Source organism: Cherax quadricarinatus, chromosome 66 (assembly GCF_038502225.1).
Source record: "Cherax quadricarinatus isolate ZL_2023a chromosome 66, ASM3850222v1, whole genome shotgun sequence".
In the NCBI taxonomy this organism is placed as follows: domain Eukaryota; kingdom Metazoa; phylum Arthropoda; class Malacostraca; order Decapoda; family Parastacidae; genus Cherax; species Cherax quadricarinatus.
The window spans coordinates 20,709,934-20,732,477 of NC_091357.1; the positions used below are offsets into that span (position 1 = coordinate 20,709,934).

The 22,544-nt window shown below is 44.6% G+C and overlaps 2 protein-coding genes across 2 annotated transcripts; one reads left to right on the forward strand and one right to left on the reverse strand.

The window, feature by feature from the left end:
- Nucleotides 1–3,055: 3,055 nt before the first annotated feature.
- LOC128704186 (uncharacterized) lies at nt 3,056–13,349 on the forward strand. Its single transcript, XM_053799247.2, has 5 exons — nt 3,056–3,145; nt 5,685–6,040; nt 10,786–10,912; nt 11,366–11,473; nt 11,603–13,349. The coding sequence occupies exons 2-5, from the start codon at nt 5,686–5,688 to the stop codon at nt 11,784–11,786; spliced, it is 774 nt and encodes a 257-aa protein (XP_053655222.2). The 5' UTR covers nt 3,056–3,145; nt 5,685; the 3' UTR covers nt 11,787–13,349.
- A 6,353-nt stretch (nt 13,350–19,702) lies between these two features.
- Nucleotides 19,703–22,005, reverse strand: LOC128704002 (UDP-glucosyltransferase 2-like). Its single transcript, XM_053798890.2, has 2 exons — nt 21,275–22,005; nt 19,703–21,143 (listed from the first exon to the last, which is right to left on the reverse strand). Exons 1-2 carry the CDS (start codon nt 21,898–21,900, stop codon nt 20,159–20,161), a joined length of 1,611 nt encoding a protein of 536 aa, XP_053654865.2. The 5' UTR covers nt 21,901–22,005; the 3' UTR covers nt 19,703–20,158.
- Nucleotides 22,006–22,544: the final 539 nt, after the last annotated feature.

Genomic DNA, 22,544 nt, shown 5'->3' on the forward strand with positions numbered 1-22,544 from the left:
CTGTGGCTCGTACGTTGGATTGTGTGCAGCCAGCAGTAACAGCCTGGTTGATCAGGCTCTGATCCACCATGAGGCCTGATCACAGACCGGGCCGCGGGAGCGTTGACCCCCGGAACTCTCTCTAGCTGAACTCCAGGTAAACTCCAGTGATTGACAGGAGTGACACTGGTCTGTAGTTGCTGATTTCTGCTCTGCTCTTCTTTTTGTGAACAGGGACTACATTTGCCTCTTTCCACAGAGAGGGCCATATACACTGTACTAAGCAGTGCTGAAAGATGCGAGTTAGAGGTGCTGCTAGCTGGTCTGCACATCTTCTCAGCAATCTTGGGCTCAACTTGTCTGGGCCCATAGCCTTTTCTTGGTCAAGCGATGTGGCATGCAAAGAGTACGTAACCTTTATTCGGCACATGTACACACCCTCATTGAAAGGCTATCTCCCCCAACCAGCGAACCAGGTGCTAAAGGTTGACGATGGGGCCCCGTCGTTCAATCAGTACCCAGGTTCCAGCCAATGAGAAGATGGTTTTGGCAATCGCAGAGGTTATGTGGGTACCACTCTCCCGTCTGCCCTTGTCATTCTCATTCTAGAGTTGGTTGAAGCACGGTCTGCTCTCTAGTGGCATCTATTCTGCCTTGCTTACCGTGGAGTGCACTAATACCTATTGTTGTACATAGTGTATATACTGTACATACTTCTGTTCTAAATTGATGAAGGATAATATAAGTCAAAAGTTTTTCTGCTGTGTTTATTTTGCTCCCTTTACACCCAGGATAACAGGCCTTTTGGACTCCTGGGTTGTAATAAGCGATTTAAGAAGGAAATGCACCTCTTCCTGCCTAATTGTCAACACTAACAGTTTTGACACAGTTCTTGCAGCTAGCCAAGGAGGGTCCCTTGCTGGATCAGGAACTTGCATTTTGGTAGCAAAGTGTTCGGCAAAGAGGTCCGCCTTCTCTTGAGTAAGTAGAGGTGGTCCCATCCTGTCGATTTAGAGGTGGAATGAGTTCATCAGGCAGATAACCTTGTCTGTCCTTGACCAGGGACCACCAGGTTTTGGAACCTATCCTACCTGATGCTAGCTTTCTTCTTGTGTCCATCTCCCATTTAGCAATGACCCACTTTTGAACGTCACCCATATGCCTACAGGCTTGCCTGTGCAAGTTCCTGCTATATGTGGTTGGATATTTCTGTCTCTTATACCTTCGCCATGCATTGTACTTATCAATAGCAGCTTCTTTACAACGAAAGCCAAACCAAGGCTGCTCTGTAGGCTTTGTCACATATTGCTGGTAAGGAATGTGTTCTTGTTGCAGATTAAGGATGTGTCCAGTGAAGGCTTTCACTTGGTTGTCAACATCCCATTGGAGAAGAGCATTCCAATCGGTGGTGGTGAGCTCAGAGCAAAGGGCTGGCCAATTACCTCTTTCCCATAGTCAGGTTGTGCGTGTGGACTCCTCACCTCGTTCTGTTGGGATCTTAAGTGTCGTAAAAACAGCTTTGTGGTCAGATGATCCAATAACCGAGGAGCTGACAGGTGACTATACCTTCTGCCAGATCACTCACTACTGGGTCAAGGGAGGAGCTAGAGATGTGAGTAGGGAAATCAACAAAGTTTCTCATGTCAAATACTGCAAGAAGGTCATCAAAGTCCCTCTGTATCAGATATTGGTTGAGGTCACCAACAATTATGACATGTTGACAGTTGTGTTGGAGCAGAAGAGAGTCCACATTTTCCATTAGGAAGTCGATGGGGTCTGCATGTTGCCACTGAGGTCTGTACATTGCACATACTAGTACAGAGGTACTAGTGTTTATATTGCCACTGAGGTGTGTACATTGCACATGCTAGTACAGAGGTACTAGTGTTTATACAGAGCTTGAAGAACATCATTTCAAGATGTGTAGGGGTGGCAACATCTATGTGCTGGTCATGTACACTTTTAGAGAAGCACACAGCAACACCTCCTCCTTGCCCTTGCCTGTCTCTTCTCATCCATGAGGTGTAGCCAGCAATTCTTGCAAATTTGTCTGGAATCCTGTCATCCAAAAATGTTTCAACAATAGCTATCGTGTCTCTCTCATCTCTTTCTATCTCTCTGTCTCTCTCTCTGTCTCTCTGTCTATCTCTCTCCTACAAGATGAGGTAGTAGATCAAGACGTGTGTGTGTGTGTGTGTGTGTGTGTGTGTGTGTGTGTGTACCAGTGTTGTATGACACATGACTTGTCACACACACACACACATAACGGAGATAAAACACCTCAATTACTGGGAGCGCTTGAGGTTTCTAAACCTGTATTCCCTGGAACGCAGGAGGGAGAGATACATGATTATATACACCTGGAAAATCCTAGAGGGACTAGTACCGAACTTGCACACGAAAATCACTCACTACGAAAGCAAAAGACTTGGCAGACGATGCACCATCCCCCCAATGAAAAGCAGGGGTGTCACTAGCACGTTAAGAGACCATACAATAAGTGTCAGGGGACCGAGACTGTTCAACTGCCTCCCAGCACACATAAGGGGGATTACCAACAGACCCCTGGCAGTCTTCAAGCTGGCACTGGACAAGCACCTAAAGGCAGTTCCTGATCAGCCGGGCTGTGGCTCGTACGTTGGTTTGCGTGCAGCCAGCAGCAACAGCCTGGTTGATCAGGCGCTGATCCACCAGGAGGCCTGGTCACAGACCGGGCCGCGGGGGCGTTGACCCCCGAAACTCTCTCCAGGTAAACTCCAGGTAAACACACACCTGGCTGCACATGTGCTCCATATGTACAGTCTATAAGTGAAGTCTCATTTTACAAGAGAAAAATAAGAAAAACTTAAAGATTATTATTATTATTATTATTATTATTATTATTATTATTATTATTATTATTATTAGTAGTAGTAGTAGTAGTAGTAGTAGTGACAGTAGTAGCAGTGGTAGTAACAGTAGACGAGCGGTGATTGGCTGAGTGATCTAGCCTGGGAGTACCTACACGAGCGCTGATTGGTTGAGAAGACTAGAAACAGACGTGACATGTAGACCAGTGTAGTGTGTCAGTGTAGCAGCAGCTGTCAGTGTAGCAGCAGCTGTCAGTGTAGCAGCAGCTGTCAGTGTAGCAGCAGCTGTCAGTGTAACAGTAACTGTCAGCGTAACAGTAGGTGTCAGTGTAGCAGTAGCTGTCAGTGTAGCAGTAACTGTCAGTGTAACAGTAGCTGTCAGTGTAACAGTAGCTGTCAGTGTAACAGTAGCTGTCAGTGTAACAGCAGCTGTCAGTGTAACAGCAGCTGTCAGTGTAACAGCAGCTGTCAGTGTAACAACAACTGTCAATGTAACAGCAGCTGTCAGTGTAACAGCAACTGTCAGTGTAACAACAACTGTCAATGTAACAGCAGCTGGCAGTGTAACAGCAACTGTCAGTGTAACAGCAACTGTCAGCTTAACAGTAGCTGTCAGTGTAACAGCAGCTGTCAGTGTAACAGCAGCTGTCAGTGTAACAGTAGCTGTCAATGTAACATCAGCTGGCAGTGTAACAGCAACTGTCAGCGTAACAGTGGCTGTCAGTGTAACAGCAACTGTTAGTGTAACAGTAGCTGTCAATGTAACAGCAGCTGGCAGTGTAACAGCAACTGTCAACGTAACAGTAGCTATCAGTGTAACAGCAGCTGATAGTGTAACAGCAACTGTCAGCGTAGCAGTAGCTATCAGTGTAAGAGCAATTGTCAGCGTCACAACAGCTGTCAGTACAATAGCAGCTGTCAGCGTAACAGCTGTCAGTGTAACAGCAACTGCAGTTGTCAGCGTAACAGCAGCTGTCAGCGTAACAGTAGCTGTCAGTGTAAAAGCAGCTGTCTTTGTAACAGCAGTCAGTGAGGTAAGTTGTGTCAGTGTAACAACAGCTGTCAGTATAGCAGCAGCTGTCAGCGTAATAGCATCTGTCAGTGAGGTAGGTTATGTCAGTGTAACAGCAGCTGTCAGTGTAACAGCAGCTGTCAGTGTAACATTAGCTGTCAGTGTAACAGCAGCTGTCAGTGTAACATTAGCTGTCAGTGTAATAGCAGCTGTCTGTGTAACAGTAGCTGTCAGTGCAGCAGCAGCTGTCAGTGAAACAGTAGCTGTCAGTGTAACAGCAGCTGTCAGTGTAACAGCAGCTGTCAGCGTAACAGCAGCTGTCAGTGTAACAGCAGCTGTCAGTGTAACAGCAGCTGTCAGTGTAACAGCAGCTGTCAGTGTAACAGCAGCTGTCAGTGTAACAGTAGCTGTCAGTGTAACAGTAGATGTCAGTGTAACAGCAGCTGTCAGTGTAACACTAGCTGTCAGTGTAACAGCAGCTGTCAGTGTAACAGCAGCTGTCAGTGTAACAACAGCTGTCAGTGTAACACTAGCTGTCAGCGTAACAGCAGCTGTCAGTGTAACAGCAGCTGTCAGCGTAACAGTAGCTGTCAGTGTAACTGCAGCTGTCAGTATAACAGCAGCTGTCAGTATAACAGTAGCTGTCAGTGTAACAGCAGCTGTCAGTATAACAGCAGCTGTCAGTGTAACAGCAGTTGTCAGTATAACAGCAGCTGTCAGTGTAACAGCAGCTGTCAGTGTAACAGCAGTTGTCAGTATAACAGCAGCTGTCAGTGTAACAGCAGCTGTCAGTGTAACAGCAGTTGTCAGTATAACAGCAGCTGTCAGTGTAACAGCAGCTGTCAGTGTAACAGCAGTTGTCAGTATAACAGCAGCTGTCAGTGTAACAGCAGTTGTCAGTATAACAGCAGCTGTCAGTGTAACAGCAGCTGTCAGTGTAACAGCAGTTGTCAGTATAACAGCAGCTGTCAGTGTAACAGCAGTTGTCAGTATAACAGCAGCTGTCAGTGTAACAGCAGTTGTCAGTATAACAGCAGCTGTCAGTATAACAGCAGCTGTCAGTATAACAGCAGCTGTCAGTGTAACAGCAGTTGTCAGTATAACAGCAGCTGTCAGTATAACAGCAGCTGTCAGCGTAACAGCAGCTGTCAGTGTAACAGCAGTTGTCAGTATAACAGCAGCTGTCAGCGTAACAGCAGCTGTCAGTGTAACAGCAGCTGTCAGTATAACAGTAGCTGTCAGCATAACAGCAGCTGTCAGCATAACAGCAGCTGTCAGTATAACAGCAGCTGTCAGTATAACAGTAGCTGTCAGTATAACAGCAGCTGTCAGTATAACAGCAGCTGTCAGCGTAACAGTAGCTGTCAGTGTAACAGCAGTTGTCAGTATAACAGCAGTTGTCAGTATAACAGCAGCTGTCAGTGTAACAGCAGCTGTCAGTATAACAGCAGCTGTCAGCGTAACAGCAGCTGTCAGTGTAACAGCAACTGTCAGCGTAACAGCAGCTGTCAGCGTAACAGTAGCTGTCAGTAATATCCTCGACCTGTACATCACAATTATCATCTTCCTGTCTCAGGTCTCCAGTGTTCCGTCTCTCACTTCTGACTTCCCTCGCACACCAACCCAACTAACCTCCTCTAACCTCATCAATAATAATAATAATAATAATTAATAATAATAATAATGCAATTATTATTATTTACTATTATTATAATCATTATCGTTATGACATGTTTATTATCATTGTTGTTATTATTGTAATTATTATTTATTATTATCATTTATTATTATTATCATGGCTTCCATGAACACCAGCGGTACTGACATGACCTCCACGTTCACAGTATGATCCTTGCTGGTGTGTGGGCGGCTGTGATCATGGGCGTGACGGTGACTCTACCCCAGGACGCCCACGCCCGCCAGGAACCCACGGGAATCCCAGGAGGCTTGAACGGTGACCTTGGTTTTAAGGATAACCTTGGCTTGAAGGGGAAGCACCCGAAGTTCAAGGAGAACCCTAGCTTCAAAGGTGACCCTGGCTTGCCTAGTGACAGGGGGTTTGACCTCTCTGAGTACGGGAGCTCAAAGAAGGGTCGGTCGCGGTCCAAGAGATATGTCCTAACCTTCCCTCTGCTCTCAACCTTCACCTTCGTCAACAAGTTAAAGATTCCGCTCTTCAGTCAGTTCAGCAGTAACTTCAGTGAGTACAACTTCTGAAGTGTGTGGAAGAATCTGTTGTACGTCTTCCAGTGGTTGTATTGTATCCTGGATGCTCTAGTTGCTGTGTTTGTCAGTGTATTTAACTCTCTCACACACACACACAGGAGCTATGACTCGACCCTTGCAGCCACAGTTAGTTAAGTACACACACACACACACACACACATATACACACAGGAAGTGGAATAATCTGGGAAGTGATGTAGTGGAGGCAGGATCCATTCATAGCTTTAAGCAAAGGTATGATAAATCTCACGGTTCAGGGAGAGTGACCCAGTAGCGGCCAGTGAAGAGGTGGGGCCAGGAGCTATGCTTCGACCCCTGCAACCACAACTAGGTGAGTACACACATATATCATAGTGGTCTAAAGCGTCATGCGTTTTCGCTCTCACTCTCTCTCACTCTCTACATATATATATATATATATATATATATATATATATATATATATATATATATATATATATATATATATATATATATATATATATATATATAATTTTTTTTTTTTTTTCTTCAACAAGTCGGCCGTCTCCCACCGAGGCAGGGTGACCCAAAAAAGAAAGAAAACAATTTTCTTCTTATTCTTTTTAGTAATCTTTACAGGAAAAGGGGTTACTAGCCCATTGTTCCCGGCATTTTAGTTGACTTTTACAACACGCATGGCTTACGGAGGAAAGATTCTTATTCCACTTCCCCATGGATATAAAAGGAAAAGTAATAAGACCAAGAACTATTAAGATAAAATCAAAGAAAACTCAGATGAGTGTGTATAAATAAATGTGTACATGTATGTGTAGTGTGACCTAAGTGTAAGTAGAAGTAGCAAGACATGCCTGTAATCTTGCATATTTATGAGACAGACAAAAGACATCAGCAATCCTACCATCATGTAAAACAATCACAGGCTTTCGTTTTACACTCACTTGGCAGGACGGTAGTACCTCCCTGGATGGTTGCTGTCTACCAACCTACTACCTACTATATATATATATATATATATATATATATATATATATATATATATATATATATATATATATATATATATATATATATATATATATATATATATAGGGGAGTTAGTAGATGGGGAGAGGGAGGTATTAGGTAGATGGCGAGAATACTTTGAGGAACTCTTAAATGTTGAGGAAGAAAGGGAGGGAGTAATTTCATGCACTGGTCAGGGAGGTATACCATCTTTTAGGAGTGAAGAAGAGCAGAATGTAAGTGTGGGGGAGGTACGTGAGGCATTACGTAGAATGAAAGGGGGTAAAGCAGCTGGAACTGATGGGATCATGTTAAAAGCAGGGGGGTGGTTGGTACTTTTGTTTAATAAATGTATGAAAGAGGGGAAGGTACCTAGGGATTGGCGGAGAGCATGTATAGTCCCTTTATATAAAGGGAAAGGGGACAAAAGAGATTGTAAAAATTATAGAGGAATAAGTTTACTGAGTATACCAGGAAAAGTATACGGTAGGGTTATAATTGAAAGAATTAGAGGTAAGACAGAATGTAGGATTGCGGATGAGCAAGGAGGTTTCAGAGTGGGTAGGGGATGTGTAGATCAGGTGTTTACATTGAAGCATATATGTGAACAGTATTTAGATAAAGGTAGGGAAGTTTTTATTGCATTTATGGATTTAGAAAAGGCATATGATAGAGTGGATAGAGGAGCAATGTGGCAGATGTTGCAAGTATATGGAATAGGTGGTAAGTTACTAAATGCTGTAAAGAGTTTTTATGAGGATAGTGAGGCTCAGGTTAGGGTGTGTAGAAGAGAGGGAGAATACTTCCCGGTAAAAGTAGGTCTTAGACAGGGATGTGTAATGTCACCATGGTTGTTTATTATATTTATAGATGGGGTTGTAAAGGAAGTAAATGCTAGGGTGTTTGGGAGAGGGGTGGGATTAAATTATGGGGAATCAAATACAAAATGGGAATTGACACAGTTACTTTTTGCTGATGATACTGTGCTTATGGGAGATTCTAAAGAAAAATTGCAAAGGTTAGTGGATGAGTTTGAGAATGTGTGTAAAGGTAGAAAGTTGAAAGTGAACATAGAAAAGAGTAAGGTGATGACAGTATCAAATGATTTAGATAAAGAAAAATTGGATATCAAATTGGGGAGGAGGAGTATGGAAGAAGTGAATGTTTTCAGATACTTGGGAGTTGACGTGTCGGCGGATGGATTTATGAAGGATGAGGTTAATCATAGAATTGATGAGGGAAAAAAGGTGTGTGGTGCGTTGAGGTATATGTGGAGTCAAAAAACGTTATCTATGGAGGCAAAGAAGGGAATGTATGAAAGTATAGTAGTACCAACACTCTTATATGGGTGTGAAGCTTGGGTTGTGAATGCAGCAGCGAGGAGACGGTTGGAGGCAGTGGAGATGTCCTGTTTAAGGGCAATGTGTGGTGTAAATATTATGCAGAAAATTCGGAGTGTGGAAATTAGGAGAAGGTGTGGAGTTAATAAAAGTATTAGTCAGAGGGCTGAAGAGGGTTTGTTGAGGGGGTTTGGTCATTTAGAGAGAATGGATCAAAGTAGAATGACATGGAGAGTGTATAAATCTGTAAGGGAAGGAAGGCGGGGTAGGGGTCGTCCTCGAAAAGGTTGGAAGGAAGGGGTAAAGGAGGTTTTGTGGGCGAGGGGCTTGGACTTCCAGCAGGCGTGCATGAGCGTGTTCGATAGGAGTGAATGGAAACGAATGGTATTTGGGACCTGACGATCTGTTGGAGTGTGAGCAGGGTAATATTTAGTGAAGGGATTCAGGGAAACCGGTTATTTTCATATAGTCGGACTTGAGTCCTGGAAATGGGAAGTACAATGCCTGCACTTTAAAGGAGGGGTTCGGGATATTGGCAGTTTGGAGGGATATATTGTGTATCTTTATATGTATATACTTCTAAACTGTTGTGTTCTGAGCGCCTCTGCAAAAACAGTGATTATGTGTGAGTGTGGTGAAAGTGTTGAATGATGATGAAAGTATTTTCTTTTTGGGGATTTTCTTTCTTTTTGGGTCACCCTGCCTCGGTGGGTCACCCTGCCTCGGTGGGTCACCCTGCCTCGGTGGGTCACCCTGCCTCGGTGGGTCACCCTGCCTCGGTGGGTCACCCTGCCTCGGTGGGTCACCCTGCCTCGGTGGGAGACGGCCGACTTGTTGATATATATATATATATATATATATATATATATATATATATATATATATATATATATATATATATATATATATATATATATATATATATATATATATATATATATATATTTGTGTGTTTTTGAGAGCTTTACGAATTTGTAGTCCTGAGTTCATAGATGAGGAAATATCCAAAATTTATGAAATAGGTAATGTTTTAAAATACCCAAGAAATGTAATTGATAAATCTTTTAAAGTTGCTAGAAATACTTTTTACAATCCAAAAAGGGACAACCAGCCTTATTCAACTAAAAATATGTTGGTTCTCCCTTACCATGAAAACTTGGTTGATATGCCTTCTCTTCTTAAGACTTTTAATATTAAAGTTGTATTCAAAAATCTTGATACAGTAAAAAAACTTTTGATAAAGAATTTCCCCCAAAATGCTGATGGATGTGTCTATAAGATTCCTTGTAAAATTTGCGATAAAGTTTATTACGGTCAAACTGGTAAAAATCTCGAACTAAGATTAAAACAACATAAATATAGCATTAGAACTGGACAAGATTCCAATGCTCTATTTATTCATGTAAGAGATTTTAACCATCCAATTGATTTTCAAAAAGTTGAGAAAGTAGTATCAAGCAAGTCCATGGTCGACAGGAATATAATTGAATCTTGTTTCATAAAAAGCAGTTTTGACAATAATATGAATATTTCCTTTGGTTTATATAAATTAGATCCATTTATAATTAACAGAATTTGGGAAGAATTTAATAATACACTGGACAAATAATAATTTTAAAAATTTTCTTGGGTAGAATAGTTTGTTGGTGGGTTGTGTGAAGGACCTGTCCAGTTGGGCCGGCGCACGTCAGGTGTTTAACCGTTGTGGGATCTGATAGTGAGGTGTTGGCCAGACCCCTTATATACCTTCCTTGGATGCTTTACTTTCATAGTTCCTTGATAATGTGAGTAGTCACGAAAGCGCTTGGAATTTCTCTATTCTTTCAGAGTGGTTGTTTTGCATATTTTGAAATCACCTGTTTACTGTGATCTTATTGCATATATATATATATATATATATATATATATATATATATATATATATATATATATATATATATATATATATATATATATATGTCGTGCCGAATATGTAAAACTGGTCAATTAGCAAGAACTCATTTAAAATTAAGTCCTTTCCGAAATTTTCTCTTATACGTTTAAAGATATATTTTTTTCATTAATGTTAATGTAAAAATTTTTAATTTTGCACCAAAAGAATCTTAGAAAACTTACCTAACCTTATTATAACAAGAACAATTTATTTTAGCCTAACCCAATTAAATATATTTTAAATACGTTTATAGTAATTTTGTACTAAACAAACACAATCAAATATATTTTTTTCGTTAGGTTCAGAATGATTTTGGCGAAATTATTGCATACACAAATTTTCACTTGTCCTATATGGCAAGATGAGCGTTGCTATTTAAGCCAAGATCGCAAGTTCTGCCTATTCGGCACGACATATATATATATATATATATATATATATATATAATTTTACTAATTACAGGTGGAGTATTTAAAGGGTTTATTCGAGGTATTTACTTGCTGCCCAACGACATAGTGTCAGCTGGCAGAAGCAACATAGATGAAGATCGTCTTCAAACCTACAACTCCATAGAATCTCTGTTTTCTAAGTATGTTACCTTTACTATAATGTTGGTAATTCAAAGATATTTTAATCTGGAAGGATCTCTAATTAGATAGATAAACCCGAAGGGATGACTGAATAAATTCTTGCTTCTTCCTTCAAGGTTTTTATTTTAAAACTTGAGAATGACTTATCCGGTAGGCTTCAAACTTTCAACACTCACTGCTTGTAAAGCGCTTGTGTTTACTTATATAATTTTAAGTATATGTGCTGTATAGCCCTTGTGGCTTAGCGCTTCTTTTTGATTATAATAATAATAATTTAAGTATATGTTTTGTTAATGGGATCTGTGTATTTTGTACGTTACTACTACTATTATTATTATTGTTACTAATACTACAAATTCTAATGTCACTTCTACTATCACTTCATACCATAACTATCATCATATTCACTACCACTACTACAACTACTACTACAATTCCTATTACTATCACAGCTTTGGCATCAATGGAAGAGACTGTCTTCTTAAAGCCATCTGTAAGATGGCTGAGGACCCAACAGATGACTACGGCCTTGTGGGACAACTACTGGGACTATTACTGTCGTAAGTTATCACCTGACCTTCACAACTATATGCATGTTCTGTTGATGTTACTACTTAAATGAATGTTCTGTTGATGTTAGTACTTATATGAATGCTCTAATGATGATCTAAAAACAGTGTCTCTCTCAGGCCTGGCCACGGGCTGAGCACTGCAGGTAAGGAACTGAGGGATCACTGCCAAGCTGAGAACTATGGTCGCAGTGTAGGTAACTGTGACCTTGCATACTCTTCATGTCCCTTCAACCTGGCCGAGCTGCTCACTACAGGACTCTCCCTCCTCGAAGGATCTCTGTCAGGATTCCCGGAGTTGTGAAGTCTTCCCGGGGTCATCAGAGTTAGTCCTCTAGACTCACGATGTCGTAACGACACGATTGTAAACGAAGTTGCAAAGGTAATGAACTGTTTTTATGTTTAAATCTACGACCAGATATAAACATGTAAATAGTTCATTACCTCGGTAACCTGTTCAGTCCCTGAACCCATGATGTACCTCTGTAATGTTGAGGTACAGTCCCTGGACCCATGATGTACCTCTGTAATTTTTTTATTTCCGCCCACACGATGGGTACGGGGTGCATAATAAACATGTTAAACTAACTTAAACTAACGGGAATGTGAGTTTGAGGACTAGCTCGTCATGGTTTCAAGCCCCTACACGTTTCCTGAGCCGATTATTTTCCCTTGAGGGTTCCTAGGGTTCATGAAGCTTACAGGGCTGCCTGAAGACGTGGTGAAACGGTTCGTACCAAGGATCCTTCATTTTCTTGCACCTTTCGCAGGATATCTCAAGATTTACTTGACAAACCTTACCCACAGTTTCTCCAGAACTTCAAACATTTAGGTAACGCTTCACAAGATGTTAAGTAACCCACCTGAGGATCTCAAGTAACCCTCCTGAGGATCTCAAGCAACCCTCCTGAGGATCTCAAGTAACCCTCCTGAGGATCTCAAGTAACCCTCCTGAGGATCTCAAGTAACCCTCCTGAGGATCTCAAGTAACCCACCTGAGGATCTCAAGTAACCCACCTGAGGATCTCAAGTAACCCACCTGAGGATCTCAAGTAACCCTCCTGAGGATCTCAAGTAACCCACCTGAGGATCTCAAGCAACCCTCCTGAGGATCTCAAGTAACCCACCTGAGGATCTCAAGTAACCCACCTGAGGATCTCAAGTAACCCACCTGAGGATCTCAAGTAACCCACCTGAGGATCTCAAGCAACCCTCCTGAGGATCTCAAGTAACCCACCTGAGGATCTCAAGTAACCCTCCTGAGGATCTTTTAGAATTTGTCAAGCAGATTTCTTGAGTTCCAAAATCCCATGACGAACACCTGCAGAGGACCACAAGATTCCTTTCTGCGTTCCGAACACCTGCAGAGGACCACAAGATTCCTTTCTGCGTTCCGAACACCTGCAGAGGACCACAAGATTCCTTTCTGCATTCCGAACACCTGCAGAGGACCACAAGATTCCTTTCTGCATTCCGAACACCTGCAGAGGACCACAAGATTCCTTCCTGCGTTCCGAACACCTGCAGAGGACCACAAGATTCCTTTCTGCGTTCCGAACACCTGCAGAGGACCACAAGATTCCTTTCTGCGTTCCGAACACCTGCAGAGGACCACAAGATTCCTTCCTGCGTTCCGAACACCGAAATCCTCTCTGTATTCTGTGAATACAGGATCTACGACCCCTGACAGTGGTAATCTACGAGGATAGGACTAACGACCCTACATGAAGTACTGTAGAATTGTGAACTTTCTGGGTACCTACAAACATGAACCCAGGGGAACAGTAGCTGCGCCTTCACTTCCTCGTATCAAACCTCATTACCTCCTATTTCTCAGGCATTGTGTGATACCAGCGGAGTTCGTACTATACAGTAATAATAATAATAATAATAATAATAATAATAATAATTGTTTTCCATTTTCACCTAATTATATATCTCACAACAGTTTACCTGGAGTTTACCTGGAGAGAGTTCCGGGGGTCAACGCCCCCGCGGCCCGGTCTGTAACCAGGCCTCCTGGTGGATCAGAGCCTGATCAACCAGGCTGTTGCTGCTGGCTGCACGCAAACCAACGTACGAGCCACAGCCTGGCTGGTCAGGAACCGGCTTTAGGTGCTTGTCCAGTGCCAGCTTGAAGACTGCCAGGGGTCTGTTGGTAATCCCCCTTATGTATGCTGGGAGGCAGTTGAACAGTCTCGGGCCCCTGACACTTATTGTATGGTCTCTTAACGTGCTAGTGACACCCCTGCTTTTCATTGGGGGGATGGTGCATCGTCTGCCAAGTCTTTTGCTTTCGTAGTGAGTGATTTTCGTGTGCAAGTTCGGTACTAGTCCCTCTAGGATTTTCCAGGTGTATATAATCATGTATCTCTCCCTCCTGCGTTCCAGGGAATACAGGTTTAGGAACCTCAAGCGCTCCCAATAATTGAGGTGTTTTATCTCCGTTATGCGCGCCGTGAAAGTTCTCTGTACATTTTCTAGGTCGGCAATTTCACCTGCCTTGAAAAGTGCTGTTAGTGTGCAGCAATATTCCAGCCTAGATAGAACAAGTGACCTGAAGAGTGTCATCATGGGCTTGGCCTCCCTAGTTTTGAAGGTTCTCATTATCCATCCTGTCATTTTTCTAGCAGATGCGATTGATACAATGTTATGGTCCTTGAAGGTGAGATCCTCCGACATGATCACTCCCAGGTCTTTGACGTTGGTGTTTCGCTCTATTTTGTGGCCAGAATTTGTTTTGTACTCTGATGAAGATTTAATTTCCTCATGTTTACCATATCTGAGTAATTGAAATTTCTCATCGTTGAACTTCATATTGTTTTCTGCAGCCCACTGAAAGATTTGGTTGATGTCCTCCTGGAGCTTTGCAGTGTCTGCAATGGAAGACACTGTCATGCAGATTCGGGTGTCATCTGCAAAGGAAGACACGGTGCTGTGGCTGACATCCTTGTCTATGTCGGATATGAGGATGAGGAACAAGATGGGAGCGAGAACTGTGCCTTGTGGAACAGAGCTTTTCACCGTAGCTGCCTCGGACTTTACTCTGTTGACGACTACTCTCTGTGTTCTGTTAGTGAGGAAATTATAGATCCATCGACCGACTTTTCCTGTTATTCCTTTAACACGCATTTTGTGCGCTATTACGCCATGGTCACACTTGTCGAAGGCTTTTGCAAAGTCTGTATATATTACATCTGCATTCTTTTTGTCTTCTAGTGCATTTAGGACCTTGTCGTAGTGATCCAATAGTTGAGACAGACAGGAGCGACCTGTTCTAAACCCATGTTGCCCTGGGTTGTGTAACTGATGGGTTTCTAGATGGGTGGTGATCTTGCTTCTTAGGACCCTTTCAAAGATTTTTATGATATGGGATGTTAGTGCTATTGGTCTGTAGTTCTTTGCTGTTGCTTTACTGCCCCCTTTGTGGAGTGGGGCTATGTCTGTTGTTTTTAGTAACTGTGGGACGACCCCCGTGTCCATGCTCCCTCTCCATAGGATGGAAAAGGCTCGTGATAGGGGCTTCTTGCAGTTCTTGATGAACACAGAGTTCCATGAGTCTGGCCCTGGGGCAGAGTGCATGGGCATGTCTTTTATCGCCTGTTCGAAGTCATTTGGCGTCAGGATAACATCGGATAGGCTTGTGTTAATCAAATTTTGTGGCTCTCTCATAAAAAATTCATTTTGATCTTCGACTCTCAGTCTGGTTAGCGGCTTGCTAAAAACTGAGTCATATTGGGACTTGAGTAGCTCACTCATTTCCTTGCTGTCATCTGTGTAGGACCCATCTTGTTTAAGTAGGGGCCCAATACTGGACGTTGTTCTCGATTTTGATTTGGCATAGGAGAAGAAATACTTTGGGTTTCTTTCGATTTCATTTATGGCTTTTAGTTCTTCCCGCGATTTCTGACTCCTAAAGTATTCTTTTAGCTTAAGTTCGATGCTTGCTATTTCTCTGACCAGTGTCTCCCTACGCATTTCAGATATATTGACCTCTTTTAGCCGCTCTGTTATTCTTTTCCGTCGCCTGTAAAGGGAGCGCCTGTCTCTTTCTATTTTACATCTACTCCTCCTTTTTCTTAGAGGAATAAGCCTTGTGCATACATCGAGTGCCACCGAGTTAATCTGTTCTAGGCATAAGTTGGGGACTGTGTTGCTTAGTATATCTTCCCAGCTTATATCGGTTAGGACTTGGTTTACTTGGTCCCACTTTATGTTTTTGTTATTGAAGTTGAATTTGGTGAATGCTCCCTCGTGACTAATCTCATTATGTCGGTCTGGGGCTCCGCGCATACATGTCGGAACCTCGATTATGTTGTGATCTGAGTATATTGTTTTTGATATGGTGACATTTCTTATCAGATCATCATTGTTAGTGAAGATGAAGTCTAGTGTATTCTCCAGTCTAGTAGGCTCTATTATTTGCTGGTTTAAATTTAATTTTGTGCAGAGATTTAAAAGCTCGCGTGAGTGTGAGTTTTCATCAGAGCTGCCTCCTGGTGTTATTACTGCAACAATATTATTTGCTATATTCCTCCATTTTAGGTGCCTTAAGTTGAAATCCCCCAGGAGCAAGATGTTGGGTGCAGGAGCTGGAAGATTTTCCAGACAGTGGTCAATTTTTAACAGCTGTTCCTGGAATTGCTGGGATGTTGCATCCGGAGGCTTGTAGACTACCACAATGACTAGGTTTTGGTTCTCGACCTTTACTGCTAAAACTTCCACTACATCATTTGAGACATTTAGCAGTTCTGTGCAAACAAGTGACTCTGCAATGTACAGGCCAACCCCCCCCCCTTTTGCCTGTTCACTCTGTCACATCTGTATAGGTTGTAACCTGGGATCCATATTTCGTTGTCCAAGTGATCCTTTATGTGGGTCTCAGTGAAAGCCGCGAACATTGCCTTTGCCTCTGCAAGCAGTCCACGGATGAAAGGTATTTTGTTGTTTGTTGCTGGCTTTAGACCCTGTATATTTGCCAAGAAGAATGTTATCGGACTGGTGGTATTGTTGGTACTGGGGGGGGGGATTTTTTTTTCCGGCATTAGTATCTGTATCTGTTGGTTTGGAGTGGAGGCCATCGACTGTGGTTCCACTCCAGGAATGACTGGATTTGGTGTACGATTTCTGCCATTTCCTGCCAGTTTTTTTTCCTTCCTGGCACTAAAAAACCTCTCCCTCTTGAGTGGCTGTGGCTACCCAGGTTTTCCCATGGCCTGGATGTTTTGTATCTTTTTGTCCCCTTTAGATGGTATGCCTGGCAATTTAAGTTATAGCACAGTCTTTCCTGTACTGAAGAGGTACACAGTTCAGGGTGAAAAAGCTTACAGGAAGGGAGTTTGCATTTTCCTGTTGTCATATGGGCATGGCATTTTCTAGGGTGGTCATAGTTGCACGTCCCATCTGTTTTTCCAGATTTCCCATGCCAGCAGATACCGAGTGCATAGTATGTGCACAGGCTTGGTTTCCGTTTGCCTTGGGTTTCTGTGACTGTATTCCCTGTTGGTGCATGTTTCCCTGTCTTACTTCTATCCTCCCTAGCACCAACAATGGAGCTCCCACCAGTTGTTTTTGGTAATATATCCTCACTATTGCTAGTGGAGTCCTCTTGTTTGCTATTTCCTGCGGTATTTCTAGTTTGCAATATTGGTTTTATCTTATCTTTGACTACACTTGTTTCCCTACTATGGCTCCTGTCCCCTATGAGGTCATTTATATGTATTCCTTCCTGCGTATAATTCCCGACTACCTGGACAAAATCTCCAGCTTCACCATTACTGTCTCCCAGGACAGCATCTCCAGCTTCACCATTACTGTCTCCCAGGACAACATCTCCAGCTTCACCATTACTGTCTCCCAGGACAGCACCTCCAGCTTCACCATTACTGTCTCCCAGGACAGCACCTCCAGCTTCACCATTACTGTCTCCCAGGACAGCACCTCCAGCTTCACCATTACTGTCTCCCAGGACAGCACTATCAGCCCCACATTTACTGACTACCAGGACATCATCTCCAGCCTTACAGTTTCTGACTACATGGCCAGTATCAAGGACAGTAGACCAACACCCAGGATGCCACCCACAACAGTAGACCAACACCCAGGATCCCACCCACAACAGTAGACCAACACCCAGGATGCCACCCACAACAGGAGACCAACACCCAGGATGCCACCCACAACAGTAGACCAACACCCAGGATCCCACCCACAACAGTAGACCAACACCCAGGATGCCACCCACAACAGTAGACCAACACCCAGGATGCCACCCACGACAGGAGACCAACACCCAGGATGCCACCCACAACAGGAGACCAACACCCAGGATGCCACCCACAACAGTAGACCAACACCCAGGATGCCACCCACAACAGTATACCAACACCCAGGATACCACCCACAACAGTAGACCAACACCCAGGATCCCACCCACAACAGTAGACCAACACCCAGGATGCCACCCACAACAGTATACCAACACCCAGGATGCCACCCACAACAGTAGACCAACACCCAGGATCCCACCCACAACAGTAGACCAACACCCAGGATGCCACCCACAACAGTATACCAACACCCAGGATGCCACCCACAACAGTAGACCAACACCCAGGATGCCACCCACAACAGTATACCAACACCCAGGATGCCACCCACAACAGTAGACCAACACCCAGGATGCCACCCACAACAGTATACCAACACCCAGGATGCCACCCACAACAGTAGACCAACACCCAGGATGCCACCCACAACAGGAGACCAACACCCAGGATGCCACCCACAACAGTAGACCAACACCCAGGATGCCACCCACAACAGGAGACCAACACCCAGGATGCCACCCACAACAGTAGACCAACACCCAGGATGCCACCCACAATAGTATACCAACACCCAGGATGCCACCCACAACAGTAGACCAACACCCAGGATGCCACCCACAACAGGAGACCAACACCCAGGATGCCACCCACAACAGGAGACCAACACCCAGGATGCCACCCACAACAGGAGACCAACACCCAGGATGCCACCCACAACAGTAGACCAACACCCACGATGCCACCCACAACAGTAGACCAACACCCAGGATGCCACCCACAACAGTAGACCAACACCCAGGATGCCACCCACAACAGTAGACCAACACCCACGATGCCACCCACAACAGTAGACCAACACCCAGGATGCCACCTACAACAGTAGACCAACACCCAGGATGCCACCCACAACAGTAGACCAACACCCAGGATGCCACCCACAACAGTAGACCAACACCCAGGATGCCACCCACAACAGGAGACCAACACCCAGGATGCCACCCACAACAGTAGACCAACACCCAGGATGCCACCCACAACAGTAGACCAACACCCACGATGCCACCCACAACAGGAGACCAACACCCAGGATGGCACCCACAACAGTAGACCAACACCCAGGATGCCACCCACAACAGTAGACCAACACCCAGGATGCCACCCACAACAGTAGACCAACACCCACGATGCCACCCACAACAGGAGACCCACACCCACGATGCCACCCACAACAGTATACCCACACCCAGGATGCCACCCACAACAGTAGACCAACACCCAGGATGGCACCCACAACAGTAGACCAACACCCAGGATGCCACCCACAACAGTAGACCCACACCCAGGATGCCACCCACAACAGTAGACCCACACCCAGGATGCCACCCACAACAGTAGACCCACACCCAGGATGCCACCCACAACAGTAGACCCTCACCCACGATGCCACCCACAACAGTAGACCAACACCCAGGATGCCACCCACAACAATAGACCAACACCCAGGATGCCACCCACAACAGTAGACCCACACCCACGATGCCACCCACAACAGTAGACCAACACCCAGGATGCCACCCACAACAGTATACCAACACCCAGGATACCACCCACAACAGTAGACCAACACCCACGATGCCACCCACAACAGTAGACCAACACCCAGGATGCCACCCACAACAGTAGACCCACACCCAGGATGCCACCCACAACAGTAGACCCACACCCAGGATGCCACCCACAACAGGGTTGTAGTCACAGCACCAGAACCCTGCTGGTGGTGCTCCATCTCTTGCTTTCATTCCTCCTCGTTGCTTCCTTTTTATCACTGTGTTTTATAATCTATTACGTACGCTTTAATACGAACAATCATCACTAGTTACAATAAAATTAATTTTGTTTCATATTGTCTTTATTAATATCGTATAAAAATATATAAAAATATATCTACACTATATAATGTATATAGTGAAGTGGAATGTACTTTTATGATATACATGTTGAGACGTGATGTGCTGAGATCAGCTGGTGGTAGTTGTGGTGATGGTGGTGGTGACTGGTGGTAGTGTGTGATTGATGGTGGTGAGTGGTCGTGGTGATGATGGTTGAGGTGGTAGTGGTGATAGTTGTACTGTCTCAGATCAATCTCAGCCACAATAGAAGCTTCCCACTGATAGCTGGAAGGTCCATCAAACCCAGAGCAGACAGCTCAGGGTTAAAAACAGAAAAACATCCGAAGCTAACAGCATTAACAGAGACCATACTAATAGAAACTAACAGTAGGTACTTCATTCTGAGAGCAGTGAGGCTAACACTGCTTCAGATCTCTCTCTCAGCTGTAGTCAGTGTCTTATTGTAACTTAACATGTGTTCTGAGAGTTGTAAGGGCTTTTGTAACAGTGTTCTTGAGGACGCGCACAAACAAGCGTTTGAGTGCTGTCAGGACTGAACGAAGCAGCAGCAGCAGCAGAACAGTGAGTGTCAGTAGAAAAGCAGCAACATCGAGTAGCAGGTATTGGTAGAGTGGCATGTCAACTGCTGCAGACCGCAGGTGTTGACCACCGCCATAACGTAGCACATGTTCAGTCCAGTAGACAGCTGTGTCCAGTGGTGGAGATTGTTGGTGACGCAGAAGCTGTGACCTCTCCATCACTCTCTGTCTGTATTGTTTCTCCTCCACCACGCTCCTAATAGCCTGGTACACTCCCTCCTCCGTCAGGCTATCCAGACTGAGTTCGACGGCCACACCTGAGGCCACAGCCTGACGAACGTTGAGGTGTTGGTCACTCATGATGGGCAGTCCTACCAGTGGAACATTGTGGTAGACAGCCTCCTGAAGTGACAGCAATCCTCCGTGGGTGAAAAAGGCGCGTACCCGTTTGTGTGCCAACACGTCTTGCTGTGGCAGCCAGGGGCGGGTCATTACATTAGCTGGAAGGTCCGCAAGGGCACCGCCCTCCCACTTCCACAATACTCGGTAGGGAAGACGACGGAAGGCAGCCATCAGTGAGTGCAACACCCGAGGAGGAAGTTGTTCGCTGCGGATTGATGAGCCCAGACTAAAGAGCACCACAGGTACGGTAGAAGAGTCCAGGAAATGTCGAAGTTGGGCATCCTGTAGGGGGCGGCCTGGGCGGCAGTGCATACCACCCACCTCCACCACGTTGGGTAGCAGGGGGCGTGGGTGCCCCAGAGAATAGTGAGAGTTGACTAAGACCAGTGACACGTTCTTCTCCACCTCAGACAGTGACACTGATGGGTCTCCCAGGAACCTCTGCACCACTCCATCCAGTCTGTTCATCACCAATTGTTTCCTCAGATACGGACCAGCGATTCTGTAGGAATAAGAAAAGAGAAGTTAGTGTTTGTTGATGGTTTAGTGTTATGGTGTGTATAGTGCCACGTGTATTACACCCACAGTGCCAGAGACAATTCCCTTCCACAGCAAGGGAGACCCACAACTCACCTGACGAGGGTGTTGACTGTGCGTTGCCAAAGGCTCATGTGGGCACCGTAGGTGAGGTACTGGTTGGGTATGTAGGAAGGGTTTTCCGGGTTGCCCATAAGGTCTGCTGTCCAAGGGGTGAGACCCGAGGTGGTGACATAGATGAAGGGCGCCTTGAACTTATGAACTAGTGCCAGCCCACACTCGTTCATGAACGCCGGCAGGAGGATCAGGTCTGGCTTGCTGGTCCAGGCGGTCTGCACTCCAGGGTCACGCAGAAAGGCGTCACAATACTCTGGCAGATTACGTAGCACTTTCTTCATTACTTCGGAGTTCACGTCTTTCCCACCGTTAGCTTCTCGCATCTTGAAGACATTGAAGTCGCCCGTCACTTTACGGATGGTCTCCCAGGCGTCGGAGGCTACCAGGTCGGTGTAGGAGCGGGAAGAGTTAGCAGGACTGGCGTGAAGTGAAGCAACTATCACCTGATGTCCACGACTACCCAGAGCCTCGGCCAACGGTATTATTATGTTCTTGTGAGACGAAGAACCCAGCGGCAGCACCATCAGCACCCGGGACCCTTCACTCACACCCACCAGTGCAAGCATCACCAGCACCACCTTAGCCAAGAACCTATCCTTAGCCATCTTATATCCCAGTAGAATGTCAGCGCCAACAAGTGGCAAATGAGTTAACTCTTGTAGTTGCAGAGAGAGCTGTTAGTAGAGCCAAGTAGCAGTAGTATAATGTTTGAAGCATTGCTTGGAGGAGGTTATATACCCGAGCAGGTAGGGGCGCCTCTGCTGCTTATTGGCTACACGTTTTCCACACCACCACTTAATATCTACCAATGGCAGAATAATGAACTGGTTTTCCTGTTTGTCTCAGACTTCGTGATAGCAACGGAGAAAGTTACAGAGCAGGAAAAGATAAGCTAAAACCCTTTATCACTCGAGTGCAGCCTATTGTCCCATAGTTACGTCAGCCTCCTGAAACTACACAACATTATGATTTAGAAAGATACGTTAGTAAAACACGTGCGTTTTAAAACCAATTTATCGGTATTTATTACCATATTCTCCGACATTATAAACGGAAATGCTTAAAAGCTTCAAAATATATAGTAATTTAACAGTTAACCCTACTGTTTATTTCCAGTCACTGCGTTTCCAAGGTATACAAAAACATCAGAGATCCATTAGAGTGCACAGAATTTCGAGCAATTAAGTCACTGTCCAGGAAGGACCGATACACTGTGGTCTGAACTTCATATCCACTGTGTGTTAGTTGC